The 26,174-nt window shown below is 37.7% G+C and overlaps 1 protein-coding gene across 1 annotated transcript in view; it reads right to left on the bottom strand.

The window, feature by feature from the left end:
- Window positions 1–26,174, bottom strand: part of LOC108634685 (cilia- and flagella-associated protein 47-like) — a 132,425-nt gene that overhangs the window by 46,722 nt on the left and 59,529 nt on the right. The window contains exons 18-21 of the mRNA XM_018044760.1: window positions 25,215–25,346; window positions 21,443–21,520; window positions 17,130–17,274; window positions 11,350–11,444 (exon numbers count right to left, since the gene is read on the bottom strand). Coding sequence (XP_017900249.1) covers window positions 11,350–11,444; window positions 17,130–17,274; window positions 21,443–21,520; window positions 25,215–25,346 — 450 coding nt within the window. The remainder of the gene's footprint in view (window positions 1–11,349; window positions 11,445–17,129; window positions 17,275–21,442; window positions 21,521–25,214; window positions 25,347–26,174) is intronic.

Below are 26,174 nucleotides of genomic sequence, written 5' to 3'. Positions count from 1 at the left end.
TTATCTCATGGCTACCCAGAACCAACCTTGTGATGAAACATGAAGAAGGGACAGGCTAATTAATTCTTCCTCTTAAGAATGTCAGTGACACCTTGAGAAGCTAGAATGGAAGCTGGGAACACAGAGCAGTGATGTGGCATCATGTTCTAGAATAAAACACATACTTGGAACTAGAAGGAGGAAGGAAGCAAGTGATGACCGTATCTGAGTACCTACTCCATGTGAGCTGCTGCTGCTTTTTTCCCCTGCATTAGCACCTTAAATCCCATTGAGAAAGTCAATTCCTAGGCAGGTTGATAAGAAGTCTGGGGGTCCCCAAGGAGAGGATCTGGAATTCTCAAGGAGGAGGAAAGGACAAACTTTTTTCCCTCTACATTCCTTAGGATTATGTAACAATAATGTATCTTGCTTGAGGACAGTTTCTGGAAAAAACCTTCTGGCTAATTCTGTCAGCTTAAAATGTAAATTATGGGAGTGGGTCTAGTAAGGTTTTTACAACCTTCAGACATTCTTTTGATTCACTGTAACAACTAATTAAAAGTATATAACTCCATTGTTAACACTACTGAGAGGGCACTCTTTCTGCCCCCTTCTGATGTCTATGTCAGAAGCTTTCTCTAGCTCTTTTATACTTTAATAAAATTTTATTACACAAAAGCTCTTAAGTGATCAAGCCTTGTCTCTGGCCCTGGATTGAATTATTTTCCTCCAGAGGCCAAGAATCCTGGCGTCTTTCATCGTTCAGCAACAACCTTTCACCATCATCAGGATACTCTTCTTCAGGATCAGGTACCTGATGCTTCCTGCCTGGGGTGAGTTCTGCTGTCAAATCAGGTGGCTTTCCTGCCAGTCTAGTGACTTGGAGTCAGAAACATACATATTCACAATACAAGAGATCCAGCCGTGATCCTTTGGAGTGGGAGCACTGACTCTATGACTACCAGAGAACTAAACCTAGGGAGTATCAAATAGTGAGAACTCACAAAAGGAAACCACTTGAATACAACACTTGGCATCACCCAACCACCGGAGGCACCCTGTGCAGGACACCTCATCTAAACAACAAACAAAACAAAAATCAGCAGACAGGATAACCAGCTCACTCAGCCTTGCTCATCAGAGGAAAAACAAACAAAAACTCAGCACAAATCTCACCCTATAGGAAGCATACACAAACCCCTGGACTAACCTTAGGAGGGAAGAAACCAAAAGGAAGAAGGAATTCAACCCTGAAGCCTGGGAAAAGGAGATTTCAAACACAATAAGTTAAAAAAAAAATAAAGGAAAGGCAGAGAAATACTACATATTTGAAGGAACAAACTAGAAATACATAAGTCCAAACAACTGAAGAGGAAATAGGCAAACTACAGGAAAAATAATTCAGAATAATTATAGTAAAAATGATAAAAAAAACCTTGAAAACAAAATGGAGAAAATGTAAGAATCAATTAACAAAGACCTAGAAGAATTAAAGAATAAACAAACAGAGACAAACAACACAATTATTGAAATTAAAAATACTCTAGAAGGAATCAATCGCAGAATATCTGAAACACAAGAGTGAATCAGTGAGCTGGAAGATAAAATGGTGGAAATAACTTCTGAAGGGTGGAATAAAGTAAAAAGAATAAAAACCACTGAGGATAATCACAAAGACCTCTGGGACAATATCAAATGCACCAACATTCAAATTATAGGGGTCCCAGAAGAAGAAGAGAAAAATAAAGGGTATGACAAAATTTTTGAAGAGATTATAGTTGAAAATTTCCCCAACATGGAAAAGAAAATAGTCAATCAAGTCCAAGAGGCGCAAATAGTCCCATACAGGTTAAAACCAAGGAGAAACATGCCAAGACACATACTAATCAAACTAACAAAGACTAAACACAAAGAAAGAATATCAAAAGCAGCAAGGAAAAAGCAACAAGTAACATACAAGGGAAACCCAACACATTTAACAGCTGATCTTTCAGCAGAAACTGCAGGCCAGAAGGGAAAGGTAGGATATATTTAAAGAACTAAAAAGGGAAAATCTACAACCAAGATTACTATACCCTGCAAGGTTCTCATTCAAAATTGATGGATAAATAAAAAGCTTTTCAGTCAAGCAAAAGTTAAAAGAATTCAGTTCCACCAAATCAGCTTTACAACAAATGTTAAAGGGTTTTATGACAGACTATATTTTTGGGATACAAAGTCATTGAAGATGGTGACTGCAGCCATGAAATTAAAAGATGCTTGCTCCTTGGAAGAAAAGTTATGACCAACCTAGACAGCATATTAAAAAGCAGGGACATTACTTTGCCAACAAAGGTTCGTCTAGTCAAAGCTATGGTTTTCCGTAGTCATGTATGGATGTAAGAGTTGGACTATAAAGAAAGCTGAGTGCCGAAGAATTCATGCTTTTGAACTGTGGTGTTGGAGAAGACTCTTGAGAGTCCTTTGGACTGCAAGAAGAACAAACCAGTCCATCCTAAAGGAGATCAGTCCTGAGTGTTCATTGGAAGGACTGATGTTCAAGCTGAAATTCCAATACTTTGGCCAGCTGATGCAAAGAGCTGACTCATTTGACAAGACCCTGATGCTGAGAAAGACTGAGGGGAGGAGGAGAAGGGGACAACAGAGGATGAGATGATTAAATGGCATCGCTGACTCCATGGACATGAGTTTGAATAAACTCCAGGAGTTGGTGATGGTCAGGGAAGCCTGGCGTGCTGCAGTCTGTGGTGTCGCAAAGTCAAACGACTGAGCAACTGAACTGAACTGAACTGATGGTCAAGAAATAGAAGAGAAGGGAAAGATCTACACAATTAACCAAAAACAATTAAGAAAATGGCAATAGGAACATATATATCAATAATTACTTTAAATGTAATCAGATTAAATGCTCCAACCAAAAGACACAGACTGGCTGAATGGATACAAAATTAAGACCCATATACATGCTGTCTACAAGAAACCCACTTCAAACCTAAAGACACATATAGGCTGAAAGCGAGAGGATGGAAAAATAGATTCCATATAAATGGGAAGCAAAAGAAAGCTGGAGGAGCAATCTTCATCAGACAAAATAGACCTTAAAATAAAGAAGATTACAAGAGATAAAGAAGGACTCTACATAATGGTCAAGGGATCAATCCAAGAGGAAGACATAACAATTGTAAATATCTATGCAGCAAACATAAGAGCACCTCAATACTTAAGGGGAGAAGGCAATGGCACCCCACTCTAGTACTCCTGCCTAGAAAATCCCATGGATGGAGGAGCCTGGTAGGCTGCAGTCCATGCGGTCGCTGAGGGTCGGACACGACTGAGTGACTTCACTTTCACTTTTTACTTTCATGCATTGGAGAAGGAAATGGCAAGAGAATCCCAGGGATGGGGGAGCCTGGTGGGCTGCCATCTATGGGGTCACACAGAGTTGGACACGACTGAAGTGACTTAGCAGCAGCAGCAGCAATACATAAGACAAACACTAACAGACATAAAAGGAGAAATTGACAGTAACACAATAATAGCAGGAGACTTTAACACCCCACTCACACCAATGGACAGATCAACAAAACAGAAAATTAATAAGGAAACACAAGTCTTAAATGATACATTAGATGAGATGGATCTCCTTGAAATCTTCAGGACCTTCCATCCAAATGCAGAAGAATACACCTTCTCAAGTGCATACGAAACATTCTTCAGGATAGACCACTTCTTGGATCACAAAATAAACCTCAGTAAACTTAAGAAAATTGAAATCATATCAAGAATCTTCTCTGACCAAATGCTATGAGACTAGATATTAATTACAAGAAAAAAACACAAACACATGGAGATTAAACAATACATTTCAAAATAACCAACAGGTTACTGAAGAAATCAAAAGGGAAATCAAAAGATTCTAGAAACAAATGATAATGAAAACATGACAACTCAAAACCTATGGGTTGCAGCAAAAGCAGTTCTAAGAGGGAATTTTATAGCAATACAATCCTACCTCAAGAAACAAGGAAAACATTGAATAGACAACCTAACTTTATACCTAAAGCAACTGGAAAAAGAACAAATACACCCCAGAATTAATAGAAGGAAAGAAATCATAATGATCTGAGCAGAAATAAATAAAAAAGAAATGAAAGAAACAATAGTAAAGATTAATAAAACTAAAAGCTAGTTCTTTGAGAAGATTAATTGACAAACCTTTAGCCAGACTCATCAAGAAAAAAAAAAGAGAAGAATTAAATCAACAAAATTAGAAATGGAAAAGGAGAAGTTACAACAACAATGCAGAAATACAAAGCATATATAAGAGACTGTAATGAACAACTATATGGCAATAAAATGGATAACCTGGAAGAAATGGACAGATTCTTAAAAAAGTTCAATCTTCCAAGACTGAACCAGGAAGAAATAAAAATTATGAACAACCCAATTACAAGCACTGAAATTGAAGCTGTGATCAAAAATCTCCCAGAAAACAAATGCTCAGGACCACATGGCTTCTCAGGATAATTTTATTAAATATTTAGAGAAGAGGTAATACCTATCCTTCTAGAACTCTTCAAAAAAATTGCAGAGGAAGGAACACTTCCAAATTCATTCTATGCAGCCATCATCACCCTGATACCAAAACCAGACAAACACAAGAAAAGAAAACTACAGGCCAATATCACTGATGAACATAGATGCAAAAATCCTCAACAAAATTTTAGCAACTGGAATTCAGGAACACATCAAAAAGCTCATACACCATGATAAAGTTGGGTTTATTCCAAGGATGCAAGGATTCTTCAATATATGCAAATCAATCAATGTTATGTACCATATTGACAAACTGAAAGATAAAAACCATATGATGATCTCAATAAATGCAGAAAAAGCCTTTGACAAAATTCGGCACCCATTTACAATTAAAACTCTTCAAAGATTGGGCATAGAAGGAACCTATCTCAACATAGTAAAGGCCATATATATAAGCCTACAGCAAAGATTATTCTCAATGGTGAAAAACTAAAAGCATTCTCCCTAAAATCAGAAAGAAGACAAGGGTGTCCACTTTCACCACAGCTATTCAACATAGTTCTGGAAGTCCTAGCTATAGCAATCAGAAAAGAAAGATAATAAAAAGAATCAAGATCAGAAAAGAAGAAGCAAAGCTCTCACTGTTTGCAGATGACATGATACTGTACTTAGAAAACCCTAAAGATAGTATCAGAAAATTACTTGAGCTAATCAGTGAATCTAGCAAAGTTGCAGGATACAAAATCAATACACAGAAATCATTCACGTTTCTATATACTCAAAATGAAAAATCAGAAAGAGAAATTAAGGAATCAATCCCATTTATCACTACAACAAAAATAAATAAATATCTAGAAATAAACTTACCTAAGGAGACAAATGGATGTGACTGGTGATAGAAAGAAAGTCCGACGCTACAAAGAGCAATACTGCATAGGAACCTGGAATGTCAGGTCCATGAATCAAGGCAAATTGGAAGTGGTCAAACAAGAGATGGCAAGAGTGAACATCGACATTCTAGGAATCAGTGAACTAAAATGTACTGGAATGGGTGAATTAAACTCAGATGACCATTATATCTACTACTGCGGGCAGGAATCCCTCAGAAGAAATGGAGTAGCCATCATGGCCAGTAAAAGAATCTGAAATGCAGTACTTGGATGCAATCTCAAAACCAACAGAATGATCTCTGTTCGTTTCCAAGGCAAACCATTCAATATCACCGTAATCCAAGTCTATGCCCCAACCAGTAACACTGAAGAAGCTGAAGTTGAACGGTTCTATGAAGACCTATAAGACCTTGTAGAACTAAGACCCCCCAAAATTGTCCTTTACATTGTAGGGGACTGGAATGCAAAAGTAGGAAGTCAAGAAACACCTGGAGGAACAGGCAAATTTGGCCTTGGAATACAGAATGAAGCAGGGCAGAGACTAATAGAGTTTTGCCAAGAAAATGCACTGGTCATAGCAAACACCCTCTTCCAACCACACAAGAGAAGACTACACATGGACATCACCAGATGGTCAACACCGAAATCAGATTGATTATATTCTTTGCAGCCAAAGATGGAGAAGCTCTATACAGTCAACAAAATCAAGACTGGGAGCTGACTGTTGCTCAGATCATGAACTCCTTATTGCCAAATTCAGACTGAAATTGAAGAAAGTAGGGAAAACTGCTAGACCATTCAGGTATGAGCTAAATCAAATCCCTTATAATTATACAGTGGAAGTGAGAAATAGATTTAAGGGCCTAGATCTGATAGATAAAGTGCCTGATGAACTATGGAATGAGGTTTGTGACACTGTACAGGAGACAGGGATCAAGACCATCCCCATGGAAAAGAAATGCAGAAAAGCAAAACGGCTGTCTGGGGAGGTCTTACAAATAGCTGTGAAAAGAAGAGAGGCAAAAAGCAAAGGAGAAAAGGAAAGATATAAGCATCTGAATGCAGAGTTCCAAAGAACAGCAAGAAGAGATAAGAAAGCCTTCTTCAGAGATCAATGCAAAGAAACAGGAAAACAACAGAATGGGAAACACTAGAGATCTCTTCAAGAAAATTAGAGATACCAAGCGAACATTTCATGCAAAGATGGGCTCGATAAAGGACAGAAATAGTATGGACCTAACAGGAGCAGGAGATATTAAGAAGAGGTGGCAAGAATACATGGAAGAACTGTACAAAAAATTCTTCATGACCCAGATAATCATGATGGTGTGATCACTCATCTAGAGCCAGACATCTTGGAGTGTGAAGTCAAGTGGGCCTTAGAAAGCATCACTACGAACAAAGCTAGTCGAAGTGATGGAATTCCAGTTGAGCTGTTTCAAATCCTGAAAGATGATGCTGGGAAAGTGATGCACTCAATATGCCAGCAAATTTGGAAAACTCAGCAGTGGCCACAGGACTGGAAAAGGTCAGTATTCATTCCAATCCCAAAGAAAGGCAATGCCAAAGAATGCTCAAACTACCGCACAATTGCACTCATCTCACACACTAGTAAAGTAATGCTCAAAATTCTCTAAGCCAGGCTTCTGCAATATGTGAACCGTGAAATTCCTGATGTTCAAGCTGGTTTCAAAAAAGGTAGAGGAACCAGGGATCAAATTGCCAACAGCCGCTGGATCATGGAAAAAGCAAGAGAGTTCCAGAAAAACATCTATTTCTGCTTAATTGACTATGCCAAAGCCTTTGACTGTGTGGATCACAATAAACTATGGGAAATTCTGAGAGAGATGGGAATACCAGACCACCAGACTTGCCTCTTGAGAAATCTATATGTAGATCAGGAAGCAACAGTTAGAACTCAACATGGAACAACAGACTGGTTCCAAATAGGAAAAGGAGTGTGTCAAGGCTGTATATTGTCACCATGCTTATTGAACTTCTATGCAAAGTACATCATGAGAAACGCTGGGCTGGAAGAAGCACAAGCTGGAATCAAGATCGCCAGGAGAAATATCAATAACCTCAGATATGCAGATGACACCACCCTTATGGCAGAAAGTGAAGAGGAACTAAAAAGCCTCTTGATGAAAGTGAAAGAGGAGAGAGAAAAAGTTGGCTTAAAGCTCAACATTCAGGAAATGAAGATCATGGCATCCGGTCCGATCACTTCATGGGAAATAGATGGGGAAACAGTGGAAACAGTGTCAGACTTTATTTTTCTGGGCTCCAAAATCACTGCAGATGGTGACTGCAGCCATGAAATTAAAAGACGCTTACTCCTGGGAAGAAAAGTTATGACCAACCTAGATAGCATATACAAAAGCAGAGACATTACCTTGCCGACTAAGGTCCATCTAGTCAAGGCTATGGTTTTTCCAGTGGTCATGTATGGATGCGAGAGTTGGACCGTGAAGAAGGCTGAGTGCCGAAGAATTGATGCTTTTGAACTGTGGTGTTGGAGAAGACTCTTGAGAGTCCCTTGGAAGGGACTCTCATTCTGAAGCAGATCAGCCCTGGAATTTCTTTGCAAGGAATGATGCTAAAGCTGAAACTCCAGTACTTTGGCCACCACATGCGAAGAGTTGACTCCTTGGAAAAGACTCTGATGCTGGGAGGGATTGGGGGCAGGAGGAGAAGGGGACGACAGAGGATGAGATGGCTGGATGGCATCACTGACTCGATGGACGTGAGTCTGAGTGAACTCCAGGAGTTGGTGATGGACAGGGAGGCCTGGCGTGCTGCGATTCATGGGGTCGCAAAGAGTCGGACATGAGTGAGTGACTGAACTGAACTGAACTGAAGAAGACAAAAGAACTGTACACAGAAAATTATAAGACACTGATGAAAGAAATCAAAGATGACATATACAGATGGAGAGATATTCCATGTTCCTGGGTAGGAAGAATCAATATTATGAAAATGACTATACTACCAACTGCAATCTACAGATTCAGTGTGACCCCTATCAAATTACCAATGGCATTTTTCACAGAACTAGAACAAAATGTTTCACAATTCATATGGAAACACAAAAGATCCCAAATAGCCAAAGCAGTCTTGAGAAAGAAGAATGGAGCCGGAGGAATCAACCTTCCTGATATCAGCGTATACTACAAAGCTAAAGTCATCAAGACAGTATGGTACTGGCACAAAAATAGAAATATAGACCAATGGAACAAGATAGAAAGCCCAGAGATAAACCCATGCTCCTATGGATACCTTATTTTTGACAAAGGAGGCAAGAATATACAATGAGGCAAAGACAGTCTCTTCAATAAATGGTGATGGGAAAACTGGACAGCTACATGTAAAAGAATGAAATTAAAACACTTCCTAACACCATACACAAAGATAAACTCAAAATGGATTAAAGACCTAAATGTAAGACCAGAAACTATAAAACTCTTAGAGGAAAACAGGCAGAATTCTCAATGACATAAATTAAAGCAAGATCCTCTATGACCCACCTCCTAGAGTAATCGAAATAAAAACAAAAGTAAACAAGTGGGACCTGATTAAACTTAAAAGCTTTTGCACAGCAAAAGAAACCATAAGCAAGGTAAAAAGACAACCCTCAGAATGGGAGAAAATAACAGCAAATGAAACAACTGATAAAGGATTAATTTCTAAAATATACAAGCAGCTCATACAACTCAATGCCAAAAAATAAACAACCCAATCAAAAAGTGGGAAAAAGACCTAAATAGACATTTCTCCAAAGAAGACATACAGCTGGCTAACAAACATATGAAAAGATGCTCAATACTGCTCATTATGAGAGAAATATAAATCAAAACTATAATGAGATATCACCTCACCCCAGTTAGAATGGTCATCACCGAAAAGTCTACAAACAATAAATACTGGAGAGGATGTGGAGGAAAGGGAATGCTCTTGCACTGTTGGTGGGAAGGTAAATTGATGCAGCCACTATGGAAGACGGTATGGAGATTCCTTAAAAAACTAGAAATAAAACCACCATATGACCCAGCAATCCCACTCCTAGAAATATACCCTGAGGAAACCAAAATTGAAAGAGACACATGTATCCCATTGCTCACTGCAGCACTATTTACAATAGCTAGAACATGGAAGCAACATAGATGTCCATTGACAAATGAATGGAGAAAGAAGCTGTGGTACATATGCACCATGGAATACTACTCAGCCATAAAAAGGAATGCATTTGAGTCGGTTCTGATGAGGTGAATGAACCTAGAACCTATTATACAGAGTGAAGTGAGTCAGAAGGAGAAAGATAAATATTGTGTTCTAACACATATATACAGAATCTAGAAAAATGGTACTGAAGAATTTATTTACAGGGCAGTGATGGAGAAACAGACATAGAGAATAGACTTATGGACATGGGGCGAGGGGAGGAGGGGGTAAAATGTGTGGAAAGAGTAACATGGAAACTTACATTACCGTATGTAAAATAGATAGCCAATGGGAATTTGCTGTATGGCTCAAGAAACTCAAACAGGGGCTCTGTATCAATCTAGTGGTGTGGGATGGGGCAGGAGATGGGAGGGAGGTTCAAAAGGGAGGGGAGATATATATATACACCTATATATATATACACATATATATATATACACACACATATATATATAAACATATATATATATACATATATATATACACATATATACCTATGGCTGATACATGTTGAGCTTTGACAGAAAACAACAAAATTCTATAAAGCAATTATCCTTTAATAAGAAAATATATTGATAAAAAAAATAGGACAGATCATAGTGAACTCTGTAGACAGTATAATTCCATGTGACCCCTATGTGCACCCACAGCATATATCCCAATTAATGTACTGCAACTAAGAGGGCAAAATTAATCTTTAGCATTTTCTCAAATCTTACTGTATTGTTAAATTTTCTTAACTTTTTCCTTCTGAAAGCTAAATAACAGCTATTATTGCTTAAAAATAAGATTTTAATCTCAGTAAACTCTGTAGTTTAGTAACATTACTTAGAAATGTATCATTAAAGATATACTTTGTTAGCATTCACTACATCTTCTTATTGTGTTATTATTTCTTTTCACTTATTCTATCTACACCAACTGGGTACAAGGCATCATGCCCCCTATGCTGGAACATAAAAAAATGTTTTGACATAAGAGTCTTGTACTCTAATTACCATATAAGCAGTTTGATTCTTGTTTGGAAGGATACAGCAACATGCCTTTCCATATAATGGTAGCAAGAAGTTCTCTCTTTGGCACTTCTATTGCCTTCAAAGAAAAAGCATATCACAGATTGTCCCTGAAATGTTTCCAGTGGTATCCTTTCCTCATGGGCACATTCTAGGAAAGGTTTGTGTTTTTTTTTTTTTTGCTTTGATTTTCTTCCTCTATTATTTTTGTTGACGTTTTTAAATCACCAAACATCAAGGAATGCTATCCAATAACCAGCGTCATAGCAACCCCTCTTAAATCTTCACTGCATGTCTGCATGTCTTTGGTGATTTCAGGTGATGGTTCCAACAGCCTCAAGCACACGCTACTCAAAAAGATAAGCACAAAGCACATGCTTGCTCGGATATCAGTGATTTGGGGGTTAGCCTCAACTTTGCTCTCCTTCACAACATGTCATATCTTAAATTTTCCAGAAAGCATAATTGAGACCAAAAACCCATATAGAATCCTTGTGTATGTCCTCTGTACTTCCTGAGATACACTGCAAGCATGAAGTCAGACCCCACTAGCAACCATTTTACTGAATAAAAGGATATACGCAGGCATGCTCATAAGTAGAAAATGATCCACTACAAAAAGAGCTGAGCCACCTTCGATAGCCTCTTAGTTAAGATTATTTTAACTCCACTGCTCTCCAGTAATATGAGTAATAGAATGCTGAACTTACTTCTTTGGGAGAAAATGCAATGCCACACTCCATAGATGTCTGTTTCTCTAACTCCAAGAAAAATATGTCAGGAAATGCAGGGTCTGTGAATTCCCCTATAAGACCAGAAAAAAAGACACTTTTAAAAAATGTCAGATAAGTATCTATAGTATTACTGCTAAATGTGGAGATGAAACTTTGAGAAACCTCAGCAAAACATTCATAACAATTAAAAAGTAGTTGCTGAATCATCTGTGTAGGGCTGCATAAGGCTGCTTCGTTAAGCTATCTCAATAGTTAGAACCACATATGGACCAATTGACTGGTTCAAAATTGAGAAAGGAGTACAAGGCTGTTTATTGCCATTCTGTTTATTTAACAGATCACATATAAGCAGAATACATCATGCAAAATGCCAGGCTGGATGAGTTATAAGCTGGAATCAAGATTTCTGGGAGAAAAATCAACAACCTCAGATACGCAGATGATACCACTTTAATGGCAGAAAACAAAGAGGAATAAAAGACTCTTTTGATAAGGGTGAAAGAGGAGAGTGAAAACAATGACTTAAAACTCAATATTAAAAAAAAAACTAAGATCATAGCATTTGGTTCCATCACTTTACAGAAAATAGAAGGGGAAAAGGTAGAAGCAGTGACAGATTTCCTCTTCTTAGGCTCTAAAATCACTGCAGATGGTGATTGCAGCCATGAAATTAGAAGATGATTGCTTCTTGGCAGGAAAGCTATGGCAAACCTAGACAGTGTATTAAAAAGCAAAGACATCACTTTGCCAACAAAGGTCCATATAGTCAAGGCTATGGTCTTTCCAGTAGTCATGTACAGATGTGAGAGCTGAACCATAAAGAAAACTGAGTGCCAAAGAATTGATGATTCCAAACTGTGATGCTGAAGAAGACTCTTGAGAGTCCCTTGGAGTGCAACGAGATCAAACCAGTCAATCTTAAAGGAAATCAACCCTGAATACTCATTGGAAGGACTGATGCTGAAGCTGAAGCTCCAATACTTTAGCCATCTGATGAGAACAGCTGACTCATTGGAAAAGACCCTGATGCTGAGAAAGATTGAAGGCATGAGGAGAAGGGGATGACAGAGGATGAGATGGTTGGATGGCATCACTGACTCAACGGACATAAACTTGGGCAAACTCCGGGAAGGGGTGATGGCCAGGGAAGCCTGGCATGCTTCAGTCCATGGAGTCACAAAGAGTCAGACATATATTCAATCAGCAAAAAGAGATGGTAAACCTACTTTAAAAATTTCCAAAGCTTAAGAAGGTTATCATGGTCTTATTCAGATGAGTATAAAAAGGTATAAAGGTCAAGGTCAAATAACTGACTGAATCTTAGATCTGAGAGAATTGAGACTCCCTCTCCAGCAAAGATGGACAGGGGAAGAGCTGGACCTCCTCTGATGCCTTACAGAATTCACAAAGAAGATAAACACAATTTTGTACAAGGAAACATTTCAATGTAATGGCATAACTTGAAAAACAAAGGCATTGGGTGAAAATACAGACAATTGTCAAAAAGCAACACAAACTTCAGGGTAAAAAATTATAACCATTTAAATAAACCTCTAAAATAAGTTCTTAAAGATTGAATGTTAGCTACAATGGAACATCTATCTTCATCTAAACAATTCTAAAATCCCTTTTTCTCCCTGAAGTTTTCAGATTAATCCAAGGAACGATAATTTCAATTATTCCTGTCTGGAAATAAATAATTCATTCCACCCTTCTCCATTCAGGTAAAATCTCACTCAACTTGATGTATGATATAAAAACCATTAGACAAATGAACCAAAAAAATCCATTAAGTGTTAATTAACACAAACATATTTGTGATGTGGGAAAAAATACATATTATACAGCAAAGAATACCCACCTAGAATGACTATATATCTCAAATATATAAAATATAATAAAACAGATATTCTTCAATATATCTGTCATATATATAAACATATAGACTGTGAAATACAATAATCCAACATAGCACCAATAAATACTTCTTGAGTGTCTACACTGTATAGAGAGTTACATGAGACAACTCTAGCAGAAAGCAAAATTTGGAACTGTAGTCATTGAGCTCATGAGCTCACAGTAGAGTAAAGAAGACAAACAGGTACAAGGCTCTTTTAAATACAAGCTGCAATTTTTGTCACAGAAGGACGTTTATGTGTTAATATACTCATATTAGTAAAATGTATTTTCTGGACATTTTAAGTATAAACTTTATTGCAAATTATTAATAATTATCAAGATCAACTTATATACATCCTAAGACTGTGTCAGCAGTCTGCTGTGAGACCCAATGCTACTGGAAATAGAAAACCAACAAAGCTTTTTAGATGGGATACGATCTTTATTCGAAGGAGATCACTCTCTGGTATAGGTGTGAGGGAAAAAGGCTTGGAGGCTGGGAAAGCACTTTAAAAGAAGATGCAGTGGCCTAAAAGGGAAGTTTGAGCTAGGGCTAAGGCAGAACTGTGGAAAGAAATGCACCTTGCTGAGTAGCTCTACAGAATAAACAGGAAGAGTCTGTGAACCATTAACAAGGTGCATGAAACCATATGAGGCAATCAGAGCAAAAATGTTAAGGCAATTAAAGTTTCAACATCCACATTTTTCAAAACTGAATATAAAATTCACATGGATTTCCTAGTGTCTACTGTTATCATTCCTGGGCTATTCCACAGTCCCTGCAAAAACAGCATGCTCACCTAGACCTATTCCTTTTCCCACATTATTCAGTTCAGTCGCTTGGTCGTGTCTGACTCTGCGACCCCATGGACTGCAGCACGCCAGGCTTCCCTGTCCATCACTAAATCCCAGAGCTTGCTCAAACTCATGTCCATTGAATCAGTGACAACATACAACCATCTAATCCTCTGCCGTCCCCTTCTCCTCCCTGTCCTCAATCTTTTCCAGCATCAGGGTCTTTTCCAATGAGTCAGTTCTTCGCATCAGGTGGCCAAACTATTGGAGCTTCAGCTTCAGCATCAGTCCTTCCCATGAATATTCAGGACTGATTTCCTTTAGGACTGGCTGGTTTGATCTCCCTGCAGTCCAAGGGACTCTCAAGAGTCTTCTCCAACACCATAGTTTGAAAGCATCAATTCTTTGGTGCTCAGCTTTCTTTATGGTCCAACTCTCACATCCATGCATGACTAATAGAAAAACCATAGCCTTGACTATATGGACAAGCCTTGACTATATGGACATTACCTTGCCTTTGTTGGCAAAGTAATGTCTCTTGCTTTTTAATGCTCCTGCATTATATCAACTATGAATTGTTCATCCAGACATCTGTCTCTTACAGTCAAAAACTGGGAATGCTCCAAAATTTCTTCCTCTTCCCTAATACACATGTCCACTTGATAATCACATTGGAGCATTTCTAAGTACCTTTGGAAATCTCTTCCTTTCCTTCCCAACATCAAAGTCTGAGCTCAGGCTCTCATCATTTCTTACCTGTATGGCCACCACACCTAACTGATCTCCCTGTCTCTGGTCTTGCCTTTTCCATACCCACATTTTTCCCCAGGCTATTTTCAACTTAAGTCAAAGGAAAATTAGTGAAGGGCAAGCCAACTCACACCATTGCCTAGGTATCAATCCTTTAACCAAACTGCCTAACCTTTAGAATGGATTCCCTGGTGGCTCAGTGGTAAAGAATCTGCCTGCCAATGCAGGATATGTGGGTTTGATCCCTGGGTCAGGAAGATCCCCTGAAGAAGTAAAGAGCAACCCATTCCAGTATTCTTGCCTGGGAAATCCCATGGACAGAGGAGCCTGGCCAGCTATAGTCCATGGGTCACAAAAGAGTTGGAAAAAACTTCGGGACTAAACAACAACAACCCCTAGAATAAATGTCCAGAAAAGAACGTTAGTTACCTGGGTCTCACTTGCCCCTCTAGTCCTGTACTCCTATACTCTAGATATCCCTAACTACTTGCCATATTGACTCATTTCTACACCTTTCAGTTCAGTTCAGTCACCCAGTTGTATCTGACTCTTTGCGACCCCATGAATCACAGCACGCCAGGCCTCCCTGTCCATCACCAACTCCTGGAGTTTCCCCAAACTCATATCCATCAAGTCAGTGATGCCATCCAGCCATCTCATCCTCTGTTGCCCTCTTTTTCTCCTGCCCTCAATCCCTCCCACCATCAGGGTCTTTTTCAGTGAGTTAGCTCTTCGCATCAGGTAGCCAAAGTATTGGAGTTTCAGCTTCAGCATCAGTCCTTCCAATGAACACCCAGAACTGATCTCCTTTAGGATGGACTGATTGGATCTCCTTGCAGTCCAAGGGACTCTCAAGAGTCTTCTCAAACACCACAGATCAAAAGCATCAGTTCTTCAGCACTCATCTTTTCTATCCCCTTCTCTGCATTCGAAATCCAGATGAGGCATCAATTTCTCCAAGAAATTTTTCCTAGTGCTGATTCTCAGCTAGTTCCCCTTAACATATGTTACTTAGCACCATGTACTGACTTGTCTTGAAGCATCTACCATACTATATGGTAATAACCCAATATTTCATTTCTCTTTCTCCTAGTGTTATATAGGTGGTATCCATTTGTCACTTAGATCCAATAGCCATCTTTCTCTGCTCTCCTCTGTCCTAACCTCTACAGACTGATTTCTTGAGGCTCCTTGCTCTTCTGCCTCTGATTTGGTTCAACCACAGAGAGATGCCAGCAAGGTATCAGAGGATAGGAGGTATTTATGCCCTCACATTTTCCCTGCCTCACCTACAATTCTGGCAAGGATTTTTTTACTTTTTTAAAAATAATTATAGCTTATATCAGATGGCCTCTCTTTTAGTTTCACCACTCATAGGGCTCTGATATCTTGCCTCATCTTCCTCCTTTAGGTAGAGGTAGAAGCAGCTTCTATTCTTGTCAGTTCCTTTAAACCTGGCTCCTAGGTCCATACATAATTCCTTCATTAAATAATCTTCAGTTAAATGCTTGAAGTGAGTCATTTATTTATTACTAAGACCTTGACTGATAAACTTACTGTTCACTTTTGGAGAATAACTAAGATGTCTTATTGTCTTTATAGACTCATAAGCTAGTATCTGACCTATAATTGGTATTCAACAAATATGTGCTGAATAAAAAATGACTAAAGCAATGGTTGACAAACAGTTTTCTGTAAGGGTTTTGACAGTAAATATTTTCGGTTTTGCAAGCCATATGGTTTCTGTCACAACTATTCAACTCTGCCATTATAAAAGTATCTATAAACAATATACAAACAAATGAGTATGCCTGTGTTCTAATAAAACTTTATTTATAAAAAGAGGGGCCAGGCCAGATTTAGCCCATAGATCTTAGTTTGACAACACCTGAGGTAAACAATTGAAATATATTTATAAAAGTATATTTTTTCAAACAATTTAACATAAAGATACTTAATATATAGTTAAACAGAGAGAGCTCTCTAAAATATTTAGCTAAAATTCTTAAGCAGTTAAAACTAGCAATTAATAATTTTATTTTCATTTATAGTATATACTTATATATAGCATACTTAGCCTATTATATCTATTAGTAAGCATAGTTAATTGCCATGTATTACCAGTCTTCTGATATTAATACAGGTGTATTTATAAAAATAGAACCAAGATTTGCTATAGGATATAAGAAAAACATGCACTGAGTCATTAAAAATATTAAGAACAACTGCCCTTCACAGTACTCAACATTTCTTTGAGCAACTTAAACTTATTTTACTTTTATAATAATATCATCGGGGTATAAAATATGTACCTGATTTGCCTTTAAAATCCAGTGAAAAACTATCAGCATCTTCCAGATTAAACTCTACTCTGGCACGTGTTATACCTTTGTTTTTTAGTAAAAATGGCATAATCTGAGTAGAACCAACATAGGTGCCAGTGAAGTTAAATGTATTCTAAAAAACAAACAAAAAAAAGAAATAATAAATAGAAGGCAGAGTAACAGTTAATAAAGACAATGTAAACTAAAAATTATACTGTAAGACAGGAGATCTTAAAAGCCCTTGTCATTAGAAAAAAAAAAAAAAAGATTATGCTTGGTGACAGATGATAACTAGACTTACCATGGTGAACACTTCACAATATATACAAATATTGAATCATATTGTACACCTGAAACTAACATAATGTTATATGTCAATTATACCTCAATAAAAAATTACACTCTTATGTTTTTCAAGGACATTATTAATGGTGGCACACTCTACAAACTGGGCTTCCCAGGAGGCTCAGTGGTAAAGAAACTACCTCCCAATGCAGGAGACACAGGTTTGATTCCTGGATTGGGAAGATCCCCTGGAGCAGGAAATGGCAACCCATTCCAGTATTCTAGCCTGGGAAATTCCAAGGACAGAGGAGCCTGGCAGACTACAGTCTGCTGCTAAGTCACTTCAGTTGTGTGCGACTCTGTGCGACCCCATAGACGGCAGCCCATCAGGCTCCCCCGTCCCTGGGATTCTCCAGGCAAGAGTCTATGGGGTCGCAATAGAATCTGACGTGATTTATCAACTAAATGAGAACGCTATACAAATTCATTATATTTTTCTTCTTCCTCTCTCCTGCATGTAATCAGTTATCAAGTCCCATTAATTCTGCCTCCTTCACCTCTTATCTTTATTGCAATTGTATAAAGTTAGCAACTGGTCACTTTTCATTTCATTTCTAGATTTTGACTTTCTCCAATTCTCCGTTCCACAACTAAGTCACAAGTAAACTAATTGAAAATCTGACCACATGACTTCTTGTCTTAAAATGTGATGATTCTCTTCCATCTACAGGACAATGTCAAGTTCATTAGGAGGGCTCATAAAGTTCACCATGACCTTCCCCCGCCTCATGTTCCAGCCTCACCTAGCTCTACTCTCGCCCCTACCACTTTGTATTTCAGCAAGCTGTATACCTGTCATTTCCAACCTACTGACACTGCTACCCTCTGTGTCTTTATCGACATATCTCTTCTGTCAGGAAGACCCTTCTCTAACTTGCAATTGCCTGATAAAATACTATGCATCCTTCAAACACCAGCTGGATAAGCCAGTTAATTACAGTCTACTCAAGACTACTTCTGTTCCTTATGTTTACTTACATTATGACATCACAAATCCATTGATTTGTATATTTATCTGTGTCTCCTAGTGAATCTTACGTCTCATTTATTTTTGCCTTGTATCTATCTGACATCTAGCTTAAATATATAAGGAATGTTAACTGAATGTATCTTAACTTTAACTTACATGACAGGGATGTGCCTATACCAAAAAACTCTGTAGGATTCCTCTTCTGGTGGAGTAACTATAGGTACCCTATAGTTCCTTAGTAAAAGAATCATATACAGCATTAAAAGAGAAAGAGACAACAGTATCCTGATGTCGAGAAAAACATGGCATTAAAGTCAACTGTCCACTATTTGCTTCAGTTGTTGGCGCTAGTGGTAAAGAATCTGTCTGCCAGTGCGGGAGATGCAAGAGACACAGTTTCGATCCCTGGGTCAGGAAGATCCTCTGGAGGAGGGCACGGCAACCCACTCCAGTGTTTTTGCCTGGGAAATCCCATGGACAGAGGAGTCTGGCAGGTTACAGTTCATAGGGTCACAAAGAGTCGGACACGACTGAAACAACTTAGCACACAAAATATCAACTCAGTTCTACAAGTGAAACTTGTAAAATCCAAAACAGGTAGTAAAAGTTTGATGCCTCATATATGCAACAAATCATTCCTCTTATCCCACTCTGGTCTTTCCCATAGGCTCATTTGGATAAAATTCCCTAATTGTTATTAAGACACACATTCTTTCTCTCTCTCTCCAGTTGCTCAGTCGTGTCTGACTCTTTGCGACCCCGTGGACTATAGCCTGCCAGGCTCTTCCGTCTATGGGATCCTCCAGGCAAGAATACTGGAGTGGGTTGCCATTTCCTTCTCATAATTATTAGATATATTGCTTAAAATGTCTGGAAACACTAGAATACTGTTTTAAAATGGTAACTAGGCAGCAATGTTTAAAAATCCAAAATAATTAGGGAATATTGATAAATATACATTAATGTAAAGTCCTATGAATTACTCAGTTGTAATATAATATGCAAAGCCTGCCACAAAGAAATACAGTACTAAAAGTCTCCATATTTGTCTAATGTTGTACAAAGGAGGACACCATAGCAATGGGAAAAAAGCAATATGGATACTCCAGAAATCACCTAAAATTATCATAGCCAAGCTAGCTTAGTATCTGTCAGTCTGTCTGGACTTACCATGCCTTCAATGCTGAATAAAAGAAAGGTTAGAAAATTGTAACTTAAAGCCTAAAATTGTGGTGATGCTATTAAAGTCCAGACTGGTGGTAAGGCCCTACCTGAGACAACCAGCAGTTCAGAACCTGAATGGTACCAGTCATGGGGGAGAGAAAAACAAAAGGGCAAATAAGCGGAAAATAATATGACTATGGTTACAATGGACATGTTCCCAGAATTTAAGATGTTTGTAACATAAATATCACAAAGGAGGGACATATGGGTTTTTTAAAGGATCAGGGAAAGTTTCTTTGGATAGATAAGAACAGATCTGAAGGCCTGGCCTGAAAGAAAAATAGTATGCACGTGCACTCTACCAATTGTAGAACAAAATTTTATCAGGGTACAGAACAATAGTTCAAAAAATTAATTTGATTATAGTTCAGAAAATACAGGACTTTCTAGTGGCACAGTGAATAAGAATCTACCTGTCAATGCAGGAGACACGGGTTTGATCTGATCCCTGGTTTGGGAAGATTCCACATGTCACAGAGCAACTAAGCCCATGTGTCACAACTACTGAGTCTCCGAGTCACAACTGTGGAGTCCATGAGCTTTAAATACTGAAGCCTGAATGCCCTAGAGCCCATGCTTCACAAGAAAAGCCACTGTAACAAGAATCCCAAGCACCGTAACTAGAGCGGCCCCCCATTTGCAGCAACTAGAGAAAGCCTGCACAAAGAAACAAGGACCCAGAGCAACCAAAAATTTTTAAATAAATAAATTTTTAAAAATGCAAATCAAGACCACAGTGAGGTACCATTTTACACTCAATAGACTGGCAAACATTAAGTTTTACAAAGAAATTATGGAGCAATGGAACATGGAGCAATGGAAACGTGAGAAAAAACATGGAAATTATCTTGTGAAGTCAAATATATATAATCTCAGCAACTCTACCTCTAGAGAAACTCTTAAATAAGTACCTTAAAGATATGTACATGAATGTTCATAGCTATGGCGGTGGTGGTGATTTAGTCACTAAGTTTTGTCTAACTCTTGTGACCCCATGGATCGTAGCCTGCCAGGCTCCTTGCCCCATGGAATTTTCCAGGCAAGAATACTGGAGTGGGTTAGCATTTCCTTCTCCAGGGGGGTTTCCCAACGCAGGAATCGAACCTGGGTCTCCTGCATTGCAGACACATTCTTTACCGACTGAGCTATGAGGGAAGTTCATAGCTATAGTATTTGTAATTAAAAAAAAAAAAACAGATACACTAACTGAATGGACAATGAAATGAGTCTACAAATTACAGTATGTCTACATAATGGATTATTAAGCAGCAGGGATAATGAATAACATACAGCTACACATAATCAAGATGAAGTTTAAAAACATAGCATTCAATTAAAAGTAATGCACCAAAGATAATATATCTTTGTTATAAAGCTGAGAAATCAACAAACTAAACTAAAAAATAAACAGTTAAGGAATTCATACATATGTGGCAACCCAATTAGAAAAAATAAAGAGATAATAATGAAAAAATTCAGGAAAGTAGTTATCTCTTAAGAGGGGTAGGATCAGGATGAAGTCTACAGATAATTTAATGATTTTGGTACCGTTCTGATATTTAAATTCAGTGGTGAATTCTTAAACCTTCATTTAATCTGCTCAATACTCTGCTTCATTACTTACATTTATATTACATATATTAATTTCTATATTACATTACTATATAATAAAATTTTTTTAACCTACACGGGCTTACTAGGGACACATCAATAAAAATCACTGCACTCATAAACTGATTCTACAAATAGGTAACATACTTACCGGATGGATTTCAACATCAGCAACTTCAACAGATCCACCAATCCTAAGGTCTATGTCATTTGCACAGCGAATAGCAACCTATTTAGGAGAAACATAAAATTCTGCAGAAACCACACTAAAATATACTCATATACTTCTCAGGTACAATATTACCTGACATTTATATAAAATTTTAGGATTTAAATAATCATAACATACTATAAATGTCACAAGATTTATTCTGGCAGTTGTCATCCTATTCCTTGTGATGTAGAATTGAAATTAAGAGAAGTGAATTTTCAACTCTTAAAAACTTCCACCACAAATGGGACTAACTGACAGCTTGTGAATTTGATTGAAGAGTTCTACCCATTTGCCTTGACATTACTGCCTCAAACTCCATGTAAGCTTTTTGTATTGACCTAATTTCAACAGGATATTCAAAATTAAAACAAGTAAGAAACTAAGTACAACATGTTTCTTTCCATAGAAAGATACTACCATCCGAAACAACAATAATTCTAATGAGAGCAGATAAAAATTGCTGAGTATACAGTCCAAGCACATTGCTAAATACATTATCTTTTTTTTAATCTTCAGTATTTTCTTAATACCCTAATTTCCAAGTGAGGAAAACTGAGGCTTGAGGTCACAAAAGTTGAAAGTAGCAGTGGCTAACCGTGGACCAAGAACTGCCTGAACAATCTCTTTTAAGAAAATTAAGATAGTGAAATAAGAATTTAGGTGAATAACTCCTAAAAAACAAAGCCTGAAGATTATATGAACACATAATTGTCTAATCAAAATCTCAGAAGCATGAAAATATCATTCCTTGAAAGCCCTACCTACATGAGATTGGTAGCAGTCAACTTCAAGATTTAAATCTAAATGTATACTATAATTAAGAAAGAGTTATGGAATTTAGAAAGATGGTAATGATGACCCTGTATGTGAGACAGCAAAAGAGACACATGATGTGTAGAGTGGACTTTTGGACTCTGAGGGAGAGGGAGAGGGTAGGATGATTTGGGAGAATGGCATTGAAACATGTATACTATCATGTAAGAAACAAATCGCCAGTCTATGTTCAATGCAGGATACAGGATGCTTGGGGCTGGTGCACGGGGATGACCCAGAGAGATGATATGGGGTGGGAGGTGGGAGGGGGGTTCATGTTTGGGAACTCATGTACACCCGTGATGGATTCGTGTCAATGTATGGCAAAACCAATACAGTATTTTAAAGTAAAATAAAGTAAGAATAAAAATTAAATTAAAAAAAAGTTATGGATGTATTTCACTCTTTTGACAGAATCAGTGACATTGTTTATAGACAAACCATAAAATACCATTGTTTCAGTATGCCATCTAGACAGTCTTATTAAAGGAACTGCTTAATTCATACTTCATGATTTCTATATTTTATTTATAGAATATATAGTACATGAACAAAATACTTGACTAAAATCATAAGAAGCATAAGTCAATGCTTCAGAAGTAATTACAAATCAGTATGTGCTTCACTGATGAATGATGCATATAAGTCTCAACCCCCCATGGCTCCCTTTTACTTACCTCTACATTCGTGGGTCATGAAAAATTCCAGGCTACCATAACACATTTACTACCCTCACTCATTGCTCGCTTGACCTTTCTGTCTCCCAAGACTTCATCTGCACCCTAACCGATATCACTCCTCACAAATTCATGGCCCCAGAAATCATATACTCTTCTGTGCCTCTATTTCTCACAACCCTCTATCATCCCTGCTTTCTTGCCCATTTTCAGAGACATGAATTCTAGGATGTCACATGTCATAGGGACATCTAAGTCTGTGATATGTAATTTCTTTCCATTTCAGCCCCAATTTACCTGTCTCTATTTCCTTTTTTATTTAACTTCTTACAAAGTTTATCATTTCAACTTCTCATCAACATATTCAGCCCACTTACACTCATTCTTGGTCTTTATATGGGTAACAGAAATAATCTCTATCATCTCTAAAATTAATCCTTAGCCTTCAGACCAATATGCATAAGCAATGGCCTCTTTATTAGACATATTAGACACCTCTACATAGGGATGCAAAAGGTGCTTCAAACTCATGATTTCCCTCTAAAATCTGCTACTTATCCTCTAATCTCTTTCTCATTGAATGTAGTTCATCTGTCTAACTCTTGACTTACTATTTTACTTATATGTGACCCCTTCCAATCATCAAACCCTAAATGTTCATCTCTTAAATTTGACATAATTTGTCTAGAACCCTGTCTCCTAACAAAGAACACAATCTTCTCCTGCCTGGACATCATTACCAGACTAATAATTGCACTGGTCCCAGTTGAATGCTACTCTATAACCCAAGTGATGTCTGAAAAATGCAAATCTGATTGTGAAACTCTCCACGCTTAAAGACTCCTAGTCCTTAAGACAAAATTTTGAGTTCCTAAATTGTTGATAAGGACCTGTATGACCTAAAATTTATACAGGTCTATAAATATTTATATTTTTCTCCACTATTCATTCAATCTATAAAGCCATGTTAAACTAAGTTTTTTCATATCTGCCTCATAGCTCGCTCTCTCCTCCTATATCTGACCATGGTCCCTTACGTACTTTTTCTTCTCCTCCTCCTTCACCCCACTACTACCCCTTTCCTCTGGATGATTTTTAACTTTGGTGTCTTTTAGATGCATCTTCCCCTTGGAAACTGCCCCTGACCATGTTAAGCCTGGGCTGCAAACCTCTCCTGTGTACTCCCTTAGCCTACTGCATTTCTCCACCATTATACTTACCATACATCTTTTAATTTTGAGTTGTTTGCATCCCCCATCAGATTGTACACTTTCAGAGAACAAGGACTCTAGCTATCTTGTTCAATTTTACATTCCTAGCATGTACAGAAGAGCCTAACACATAATGTATGCCCAATAAATACCCAGGGAATAGATGAATAAATGAATCTCATTATATTATAATGTTAAAAGATAAACTTTGTAAAAGCAGTATAGTTCTTTGAAATACAGTGCCAATTAATCTCTCAGTAAAACCTATATTTTAGTGGCTATATTTTTTACTTTTTCCAGAATAGCATATAAAAAATTCTGTCCAAATATCAGCCCATATATTATAATATGTAATTTATAAACATCTTTCAGTACATAATTCTTTATAAAGGTAGGATATAATTATTAGGTTATTTATTTCAGGGCCAAGCAAATTGATATTTATTATATTAAGCTGCTGCTGCTGCTACTGCTGCTGCTAAGTCATGTCAGTAGTGTCCGACTCTGTGTGACCCCATAGACAGCAGCCCACCAGGCTCCCCCGTCCCTGGGATTCTCCAGGCAAGAACACTGGAGTGGGTTGCCATTTTCTTCTCCAGTGCAGGAAAGTGAAAAGTGAAAGTGAAGTTGCTTAGTCGTGTCCGACTCTTCACAACTCCATGGACTGTAGCCTATCAGGCTCCTCCGTCCATGGGATTTTCCAGGCAAGAGTGCTGGAGTGGGCTGTCATTTCCTTCTCCAGGGGATCTTCCTGACCCAGGAATCGAACCCGGGTCTCCCACATTGCGGGCAGATGCTTTACCGTCTGAACCACCAGGGAAGCCCCAAACTACTCTTTAGTATCATAATATTAAAACCCATCCCCATTAGAAGAAACCATTAAAACAAGCTTTCTAAGAATCAACAAGTACACAACACTTTATAGCATTATACCTATTACAAATATCATAACCAAACAAATCCATAGAGACATATATAAGAAGTGAGAACACATATGCATAAACATACCTTTGCTCTTGTGTCAAATTTTTCTTTAACGGTAGGAGTACAGGAGATATTGAGAACAGTTAGTCCCCCCAGTGGAATGATTCCTTGTGATGGAACAATATTAATCATAGACAAAAGACTCTGGTCACAAACCTATAATCAAAAAATTCATAGAAATGTGACATTATCCTTTAAAGTTATCATTCCAAAATTTTCATAGTTTGCTTCTACACCACTACATAGAGAGATGACCTATAGGTACAGGGCATGAGATGATCTGAATAGATTTTCAAACAGCAGACAAACATTTTGAATTTCAACAAGGATTTGCACCCCTAACCCACAAACAGAACTTTCAGCAGTGACATCTTCCAATTCAAATAGGATAATGAAGTCATTTTGAGACTTTGAAAAACTTATAAAAGAATGAGATATATCTATTGGAGAGATGCCAAAATTCTAGATACTATTTTGATAGCTTGCCTTTACCCTGATCCTAAAAAACTGAAAGCAAAGTTAGTGGGAAGGCAAGATGATGAAGTAACCTCCTCTTCTTTATTATTTACTTATAGCCTAGTGTCTAAGATATCATTTCAACATTCAAAAAATAACTTAACAAAAGAGTTAAGGTATGGTTTGTCAGAAGCCAATTTAGGTTTATCTATCATTCCTTAAGTCAGAATAATTTGAAGGGAAATTGGTTAAGATATTTTTAGGATGATGGAACACCTCCTAAGATCTAAGAACTAATTCTGAACAACAGAGTAGAAAAGGGTATTCTCCTTTGCTTGTTTGGGTAGAAGACATGTAAATATAAAGCTTGAAAGAAAGCTCTCAAATACTAACCTCTACTGTCACTATTAGGAGATTTTAATGTTGGTTTAAACAACAACAACAACCACCGCCCAGGGATCGAACCTGGGTCTCCTGCATTGCAGTCAGATTCTTAACTATCTGAGCCACCAGGGAAGCCCAATTTAA

Source organism: Capra hircus, unplaced genomic scaffold (assembly GCF_001704415.2).
Source record: "Capra hircus breed San Clemente unplaced genomic scaffold, ASM170441v1, whole genome shotgun sequence".
NCBI lineage: Eukaryota > Metazoa > Chordata > Mammalia > Artiodactyla > Bovidae > Capra > Capra hircus.
Note: the sequence above shows the minus strand (reverse complement) of the source record. Positions and strands in the feature narration are given on the sequence as shown.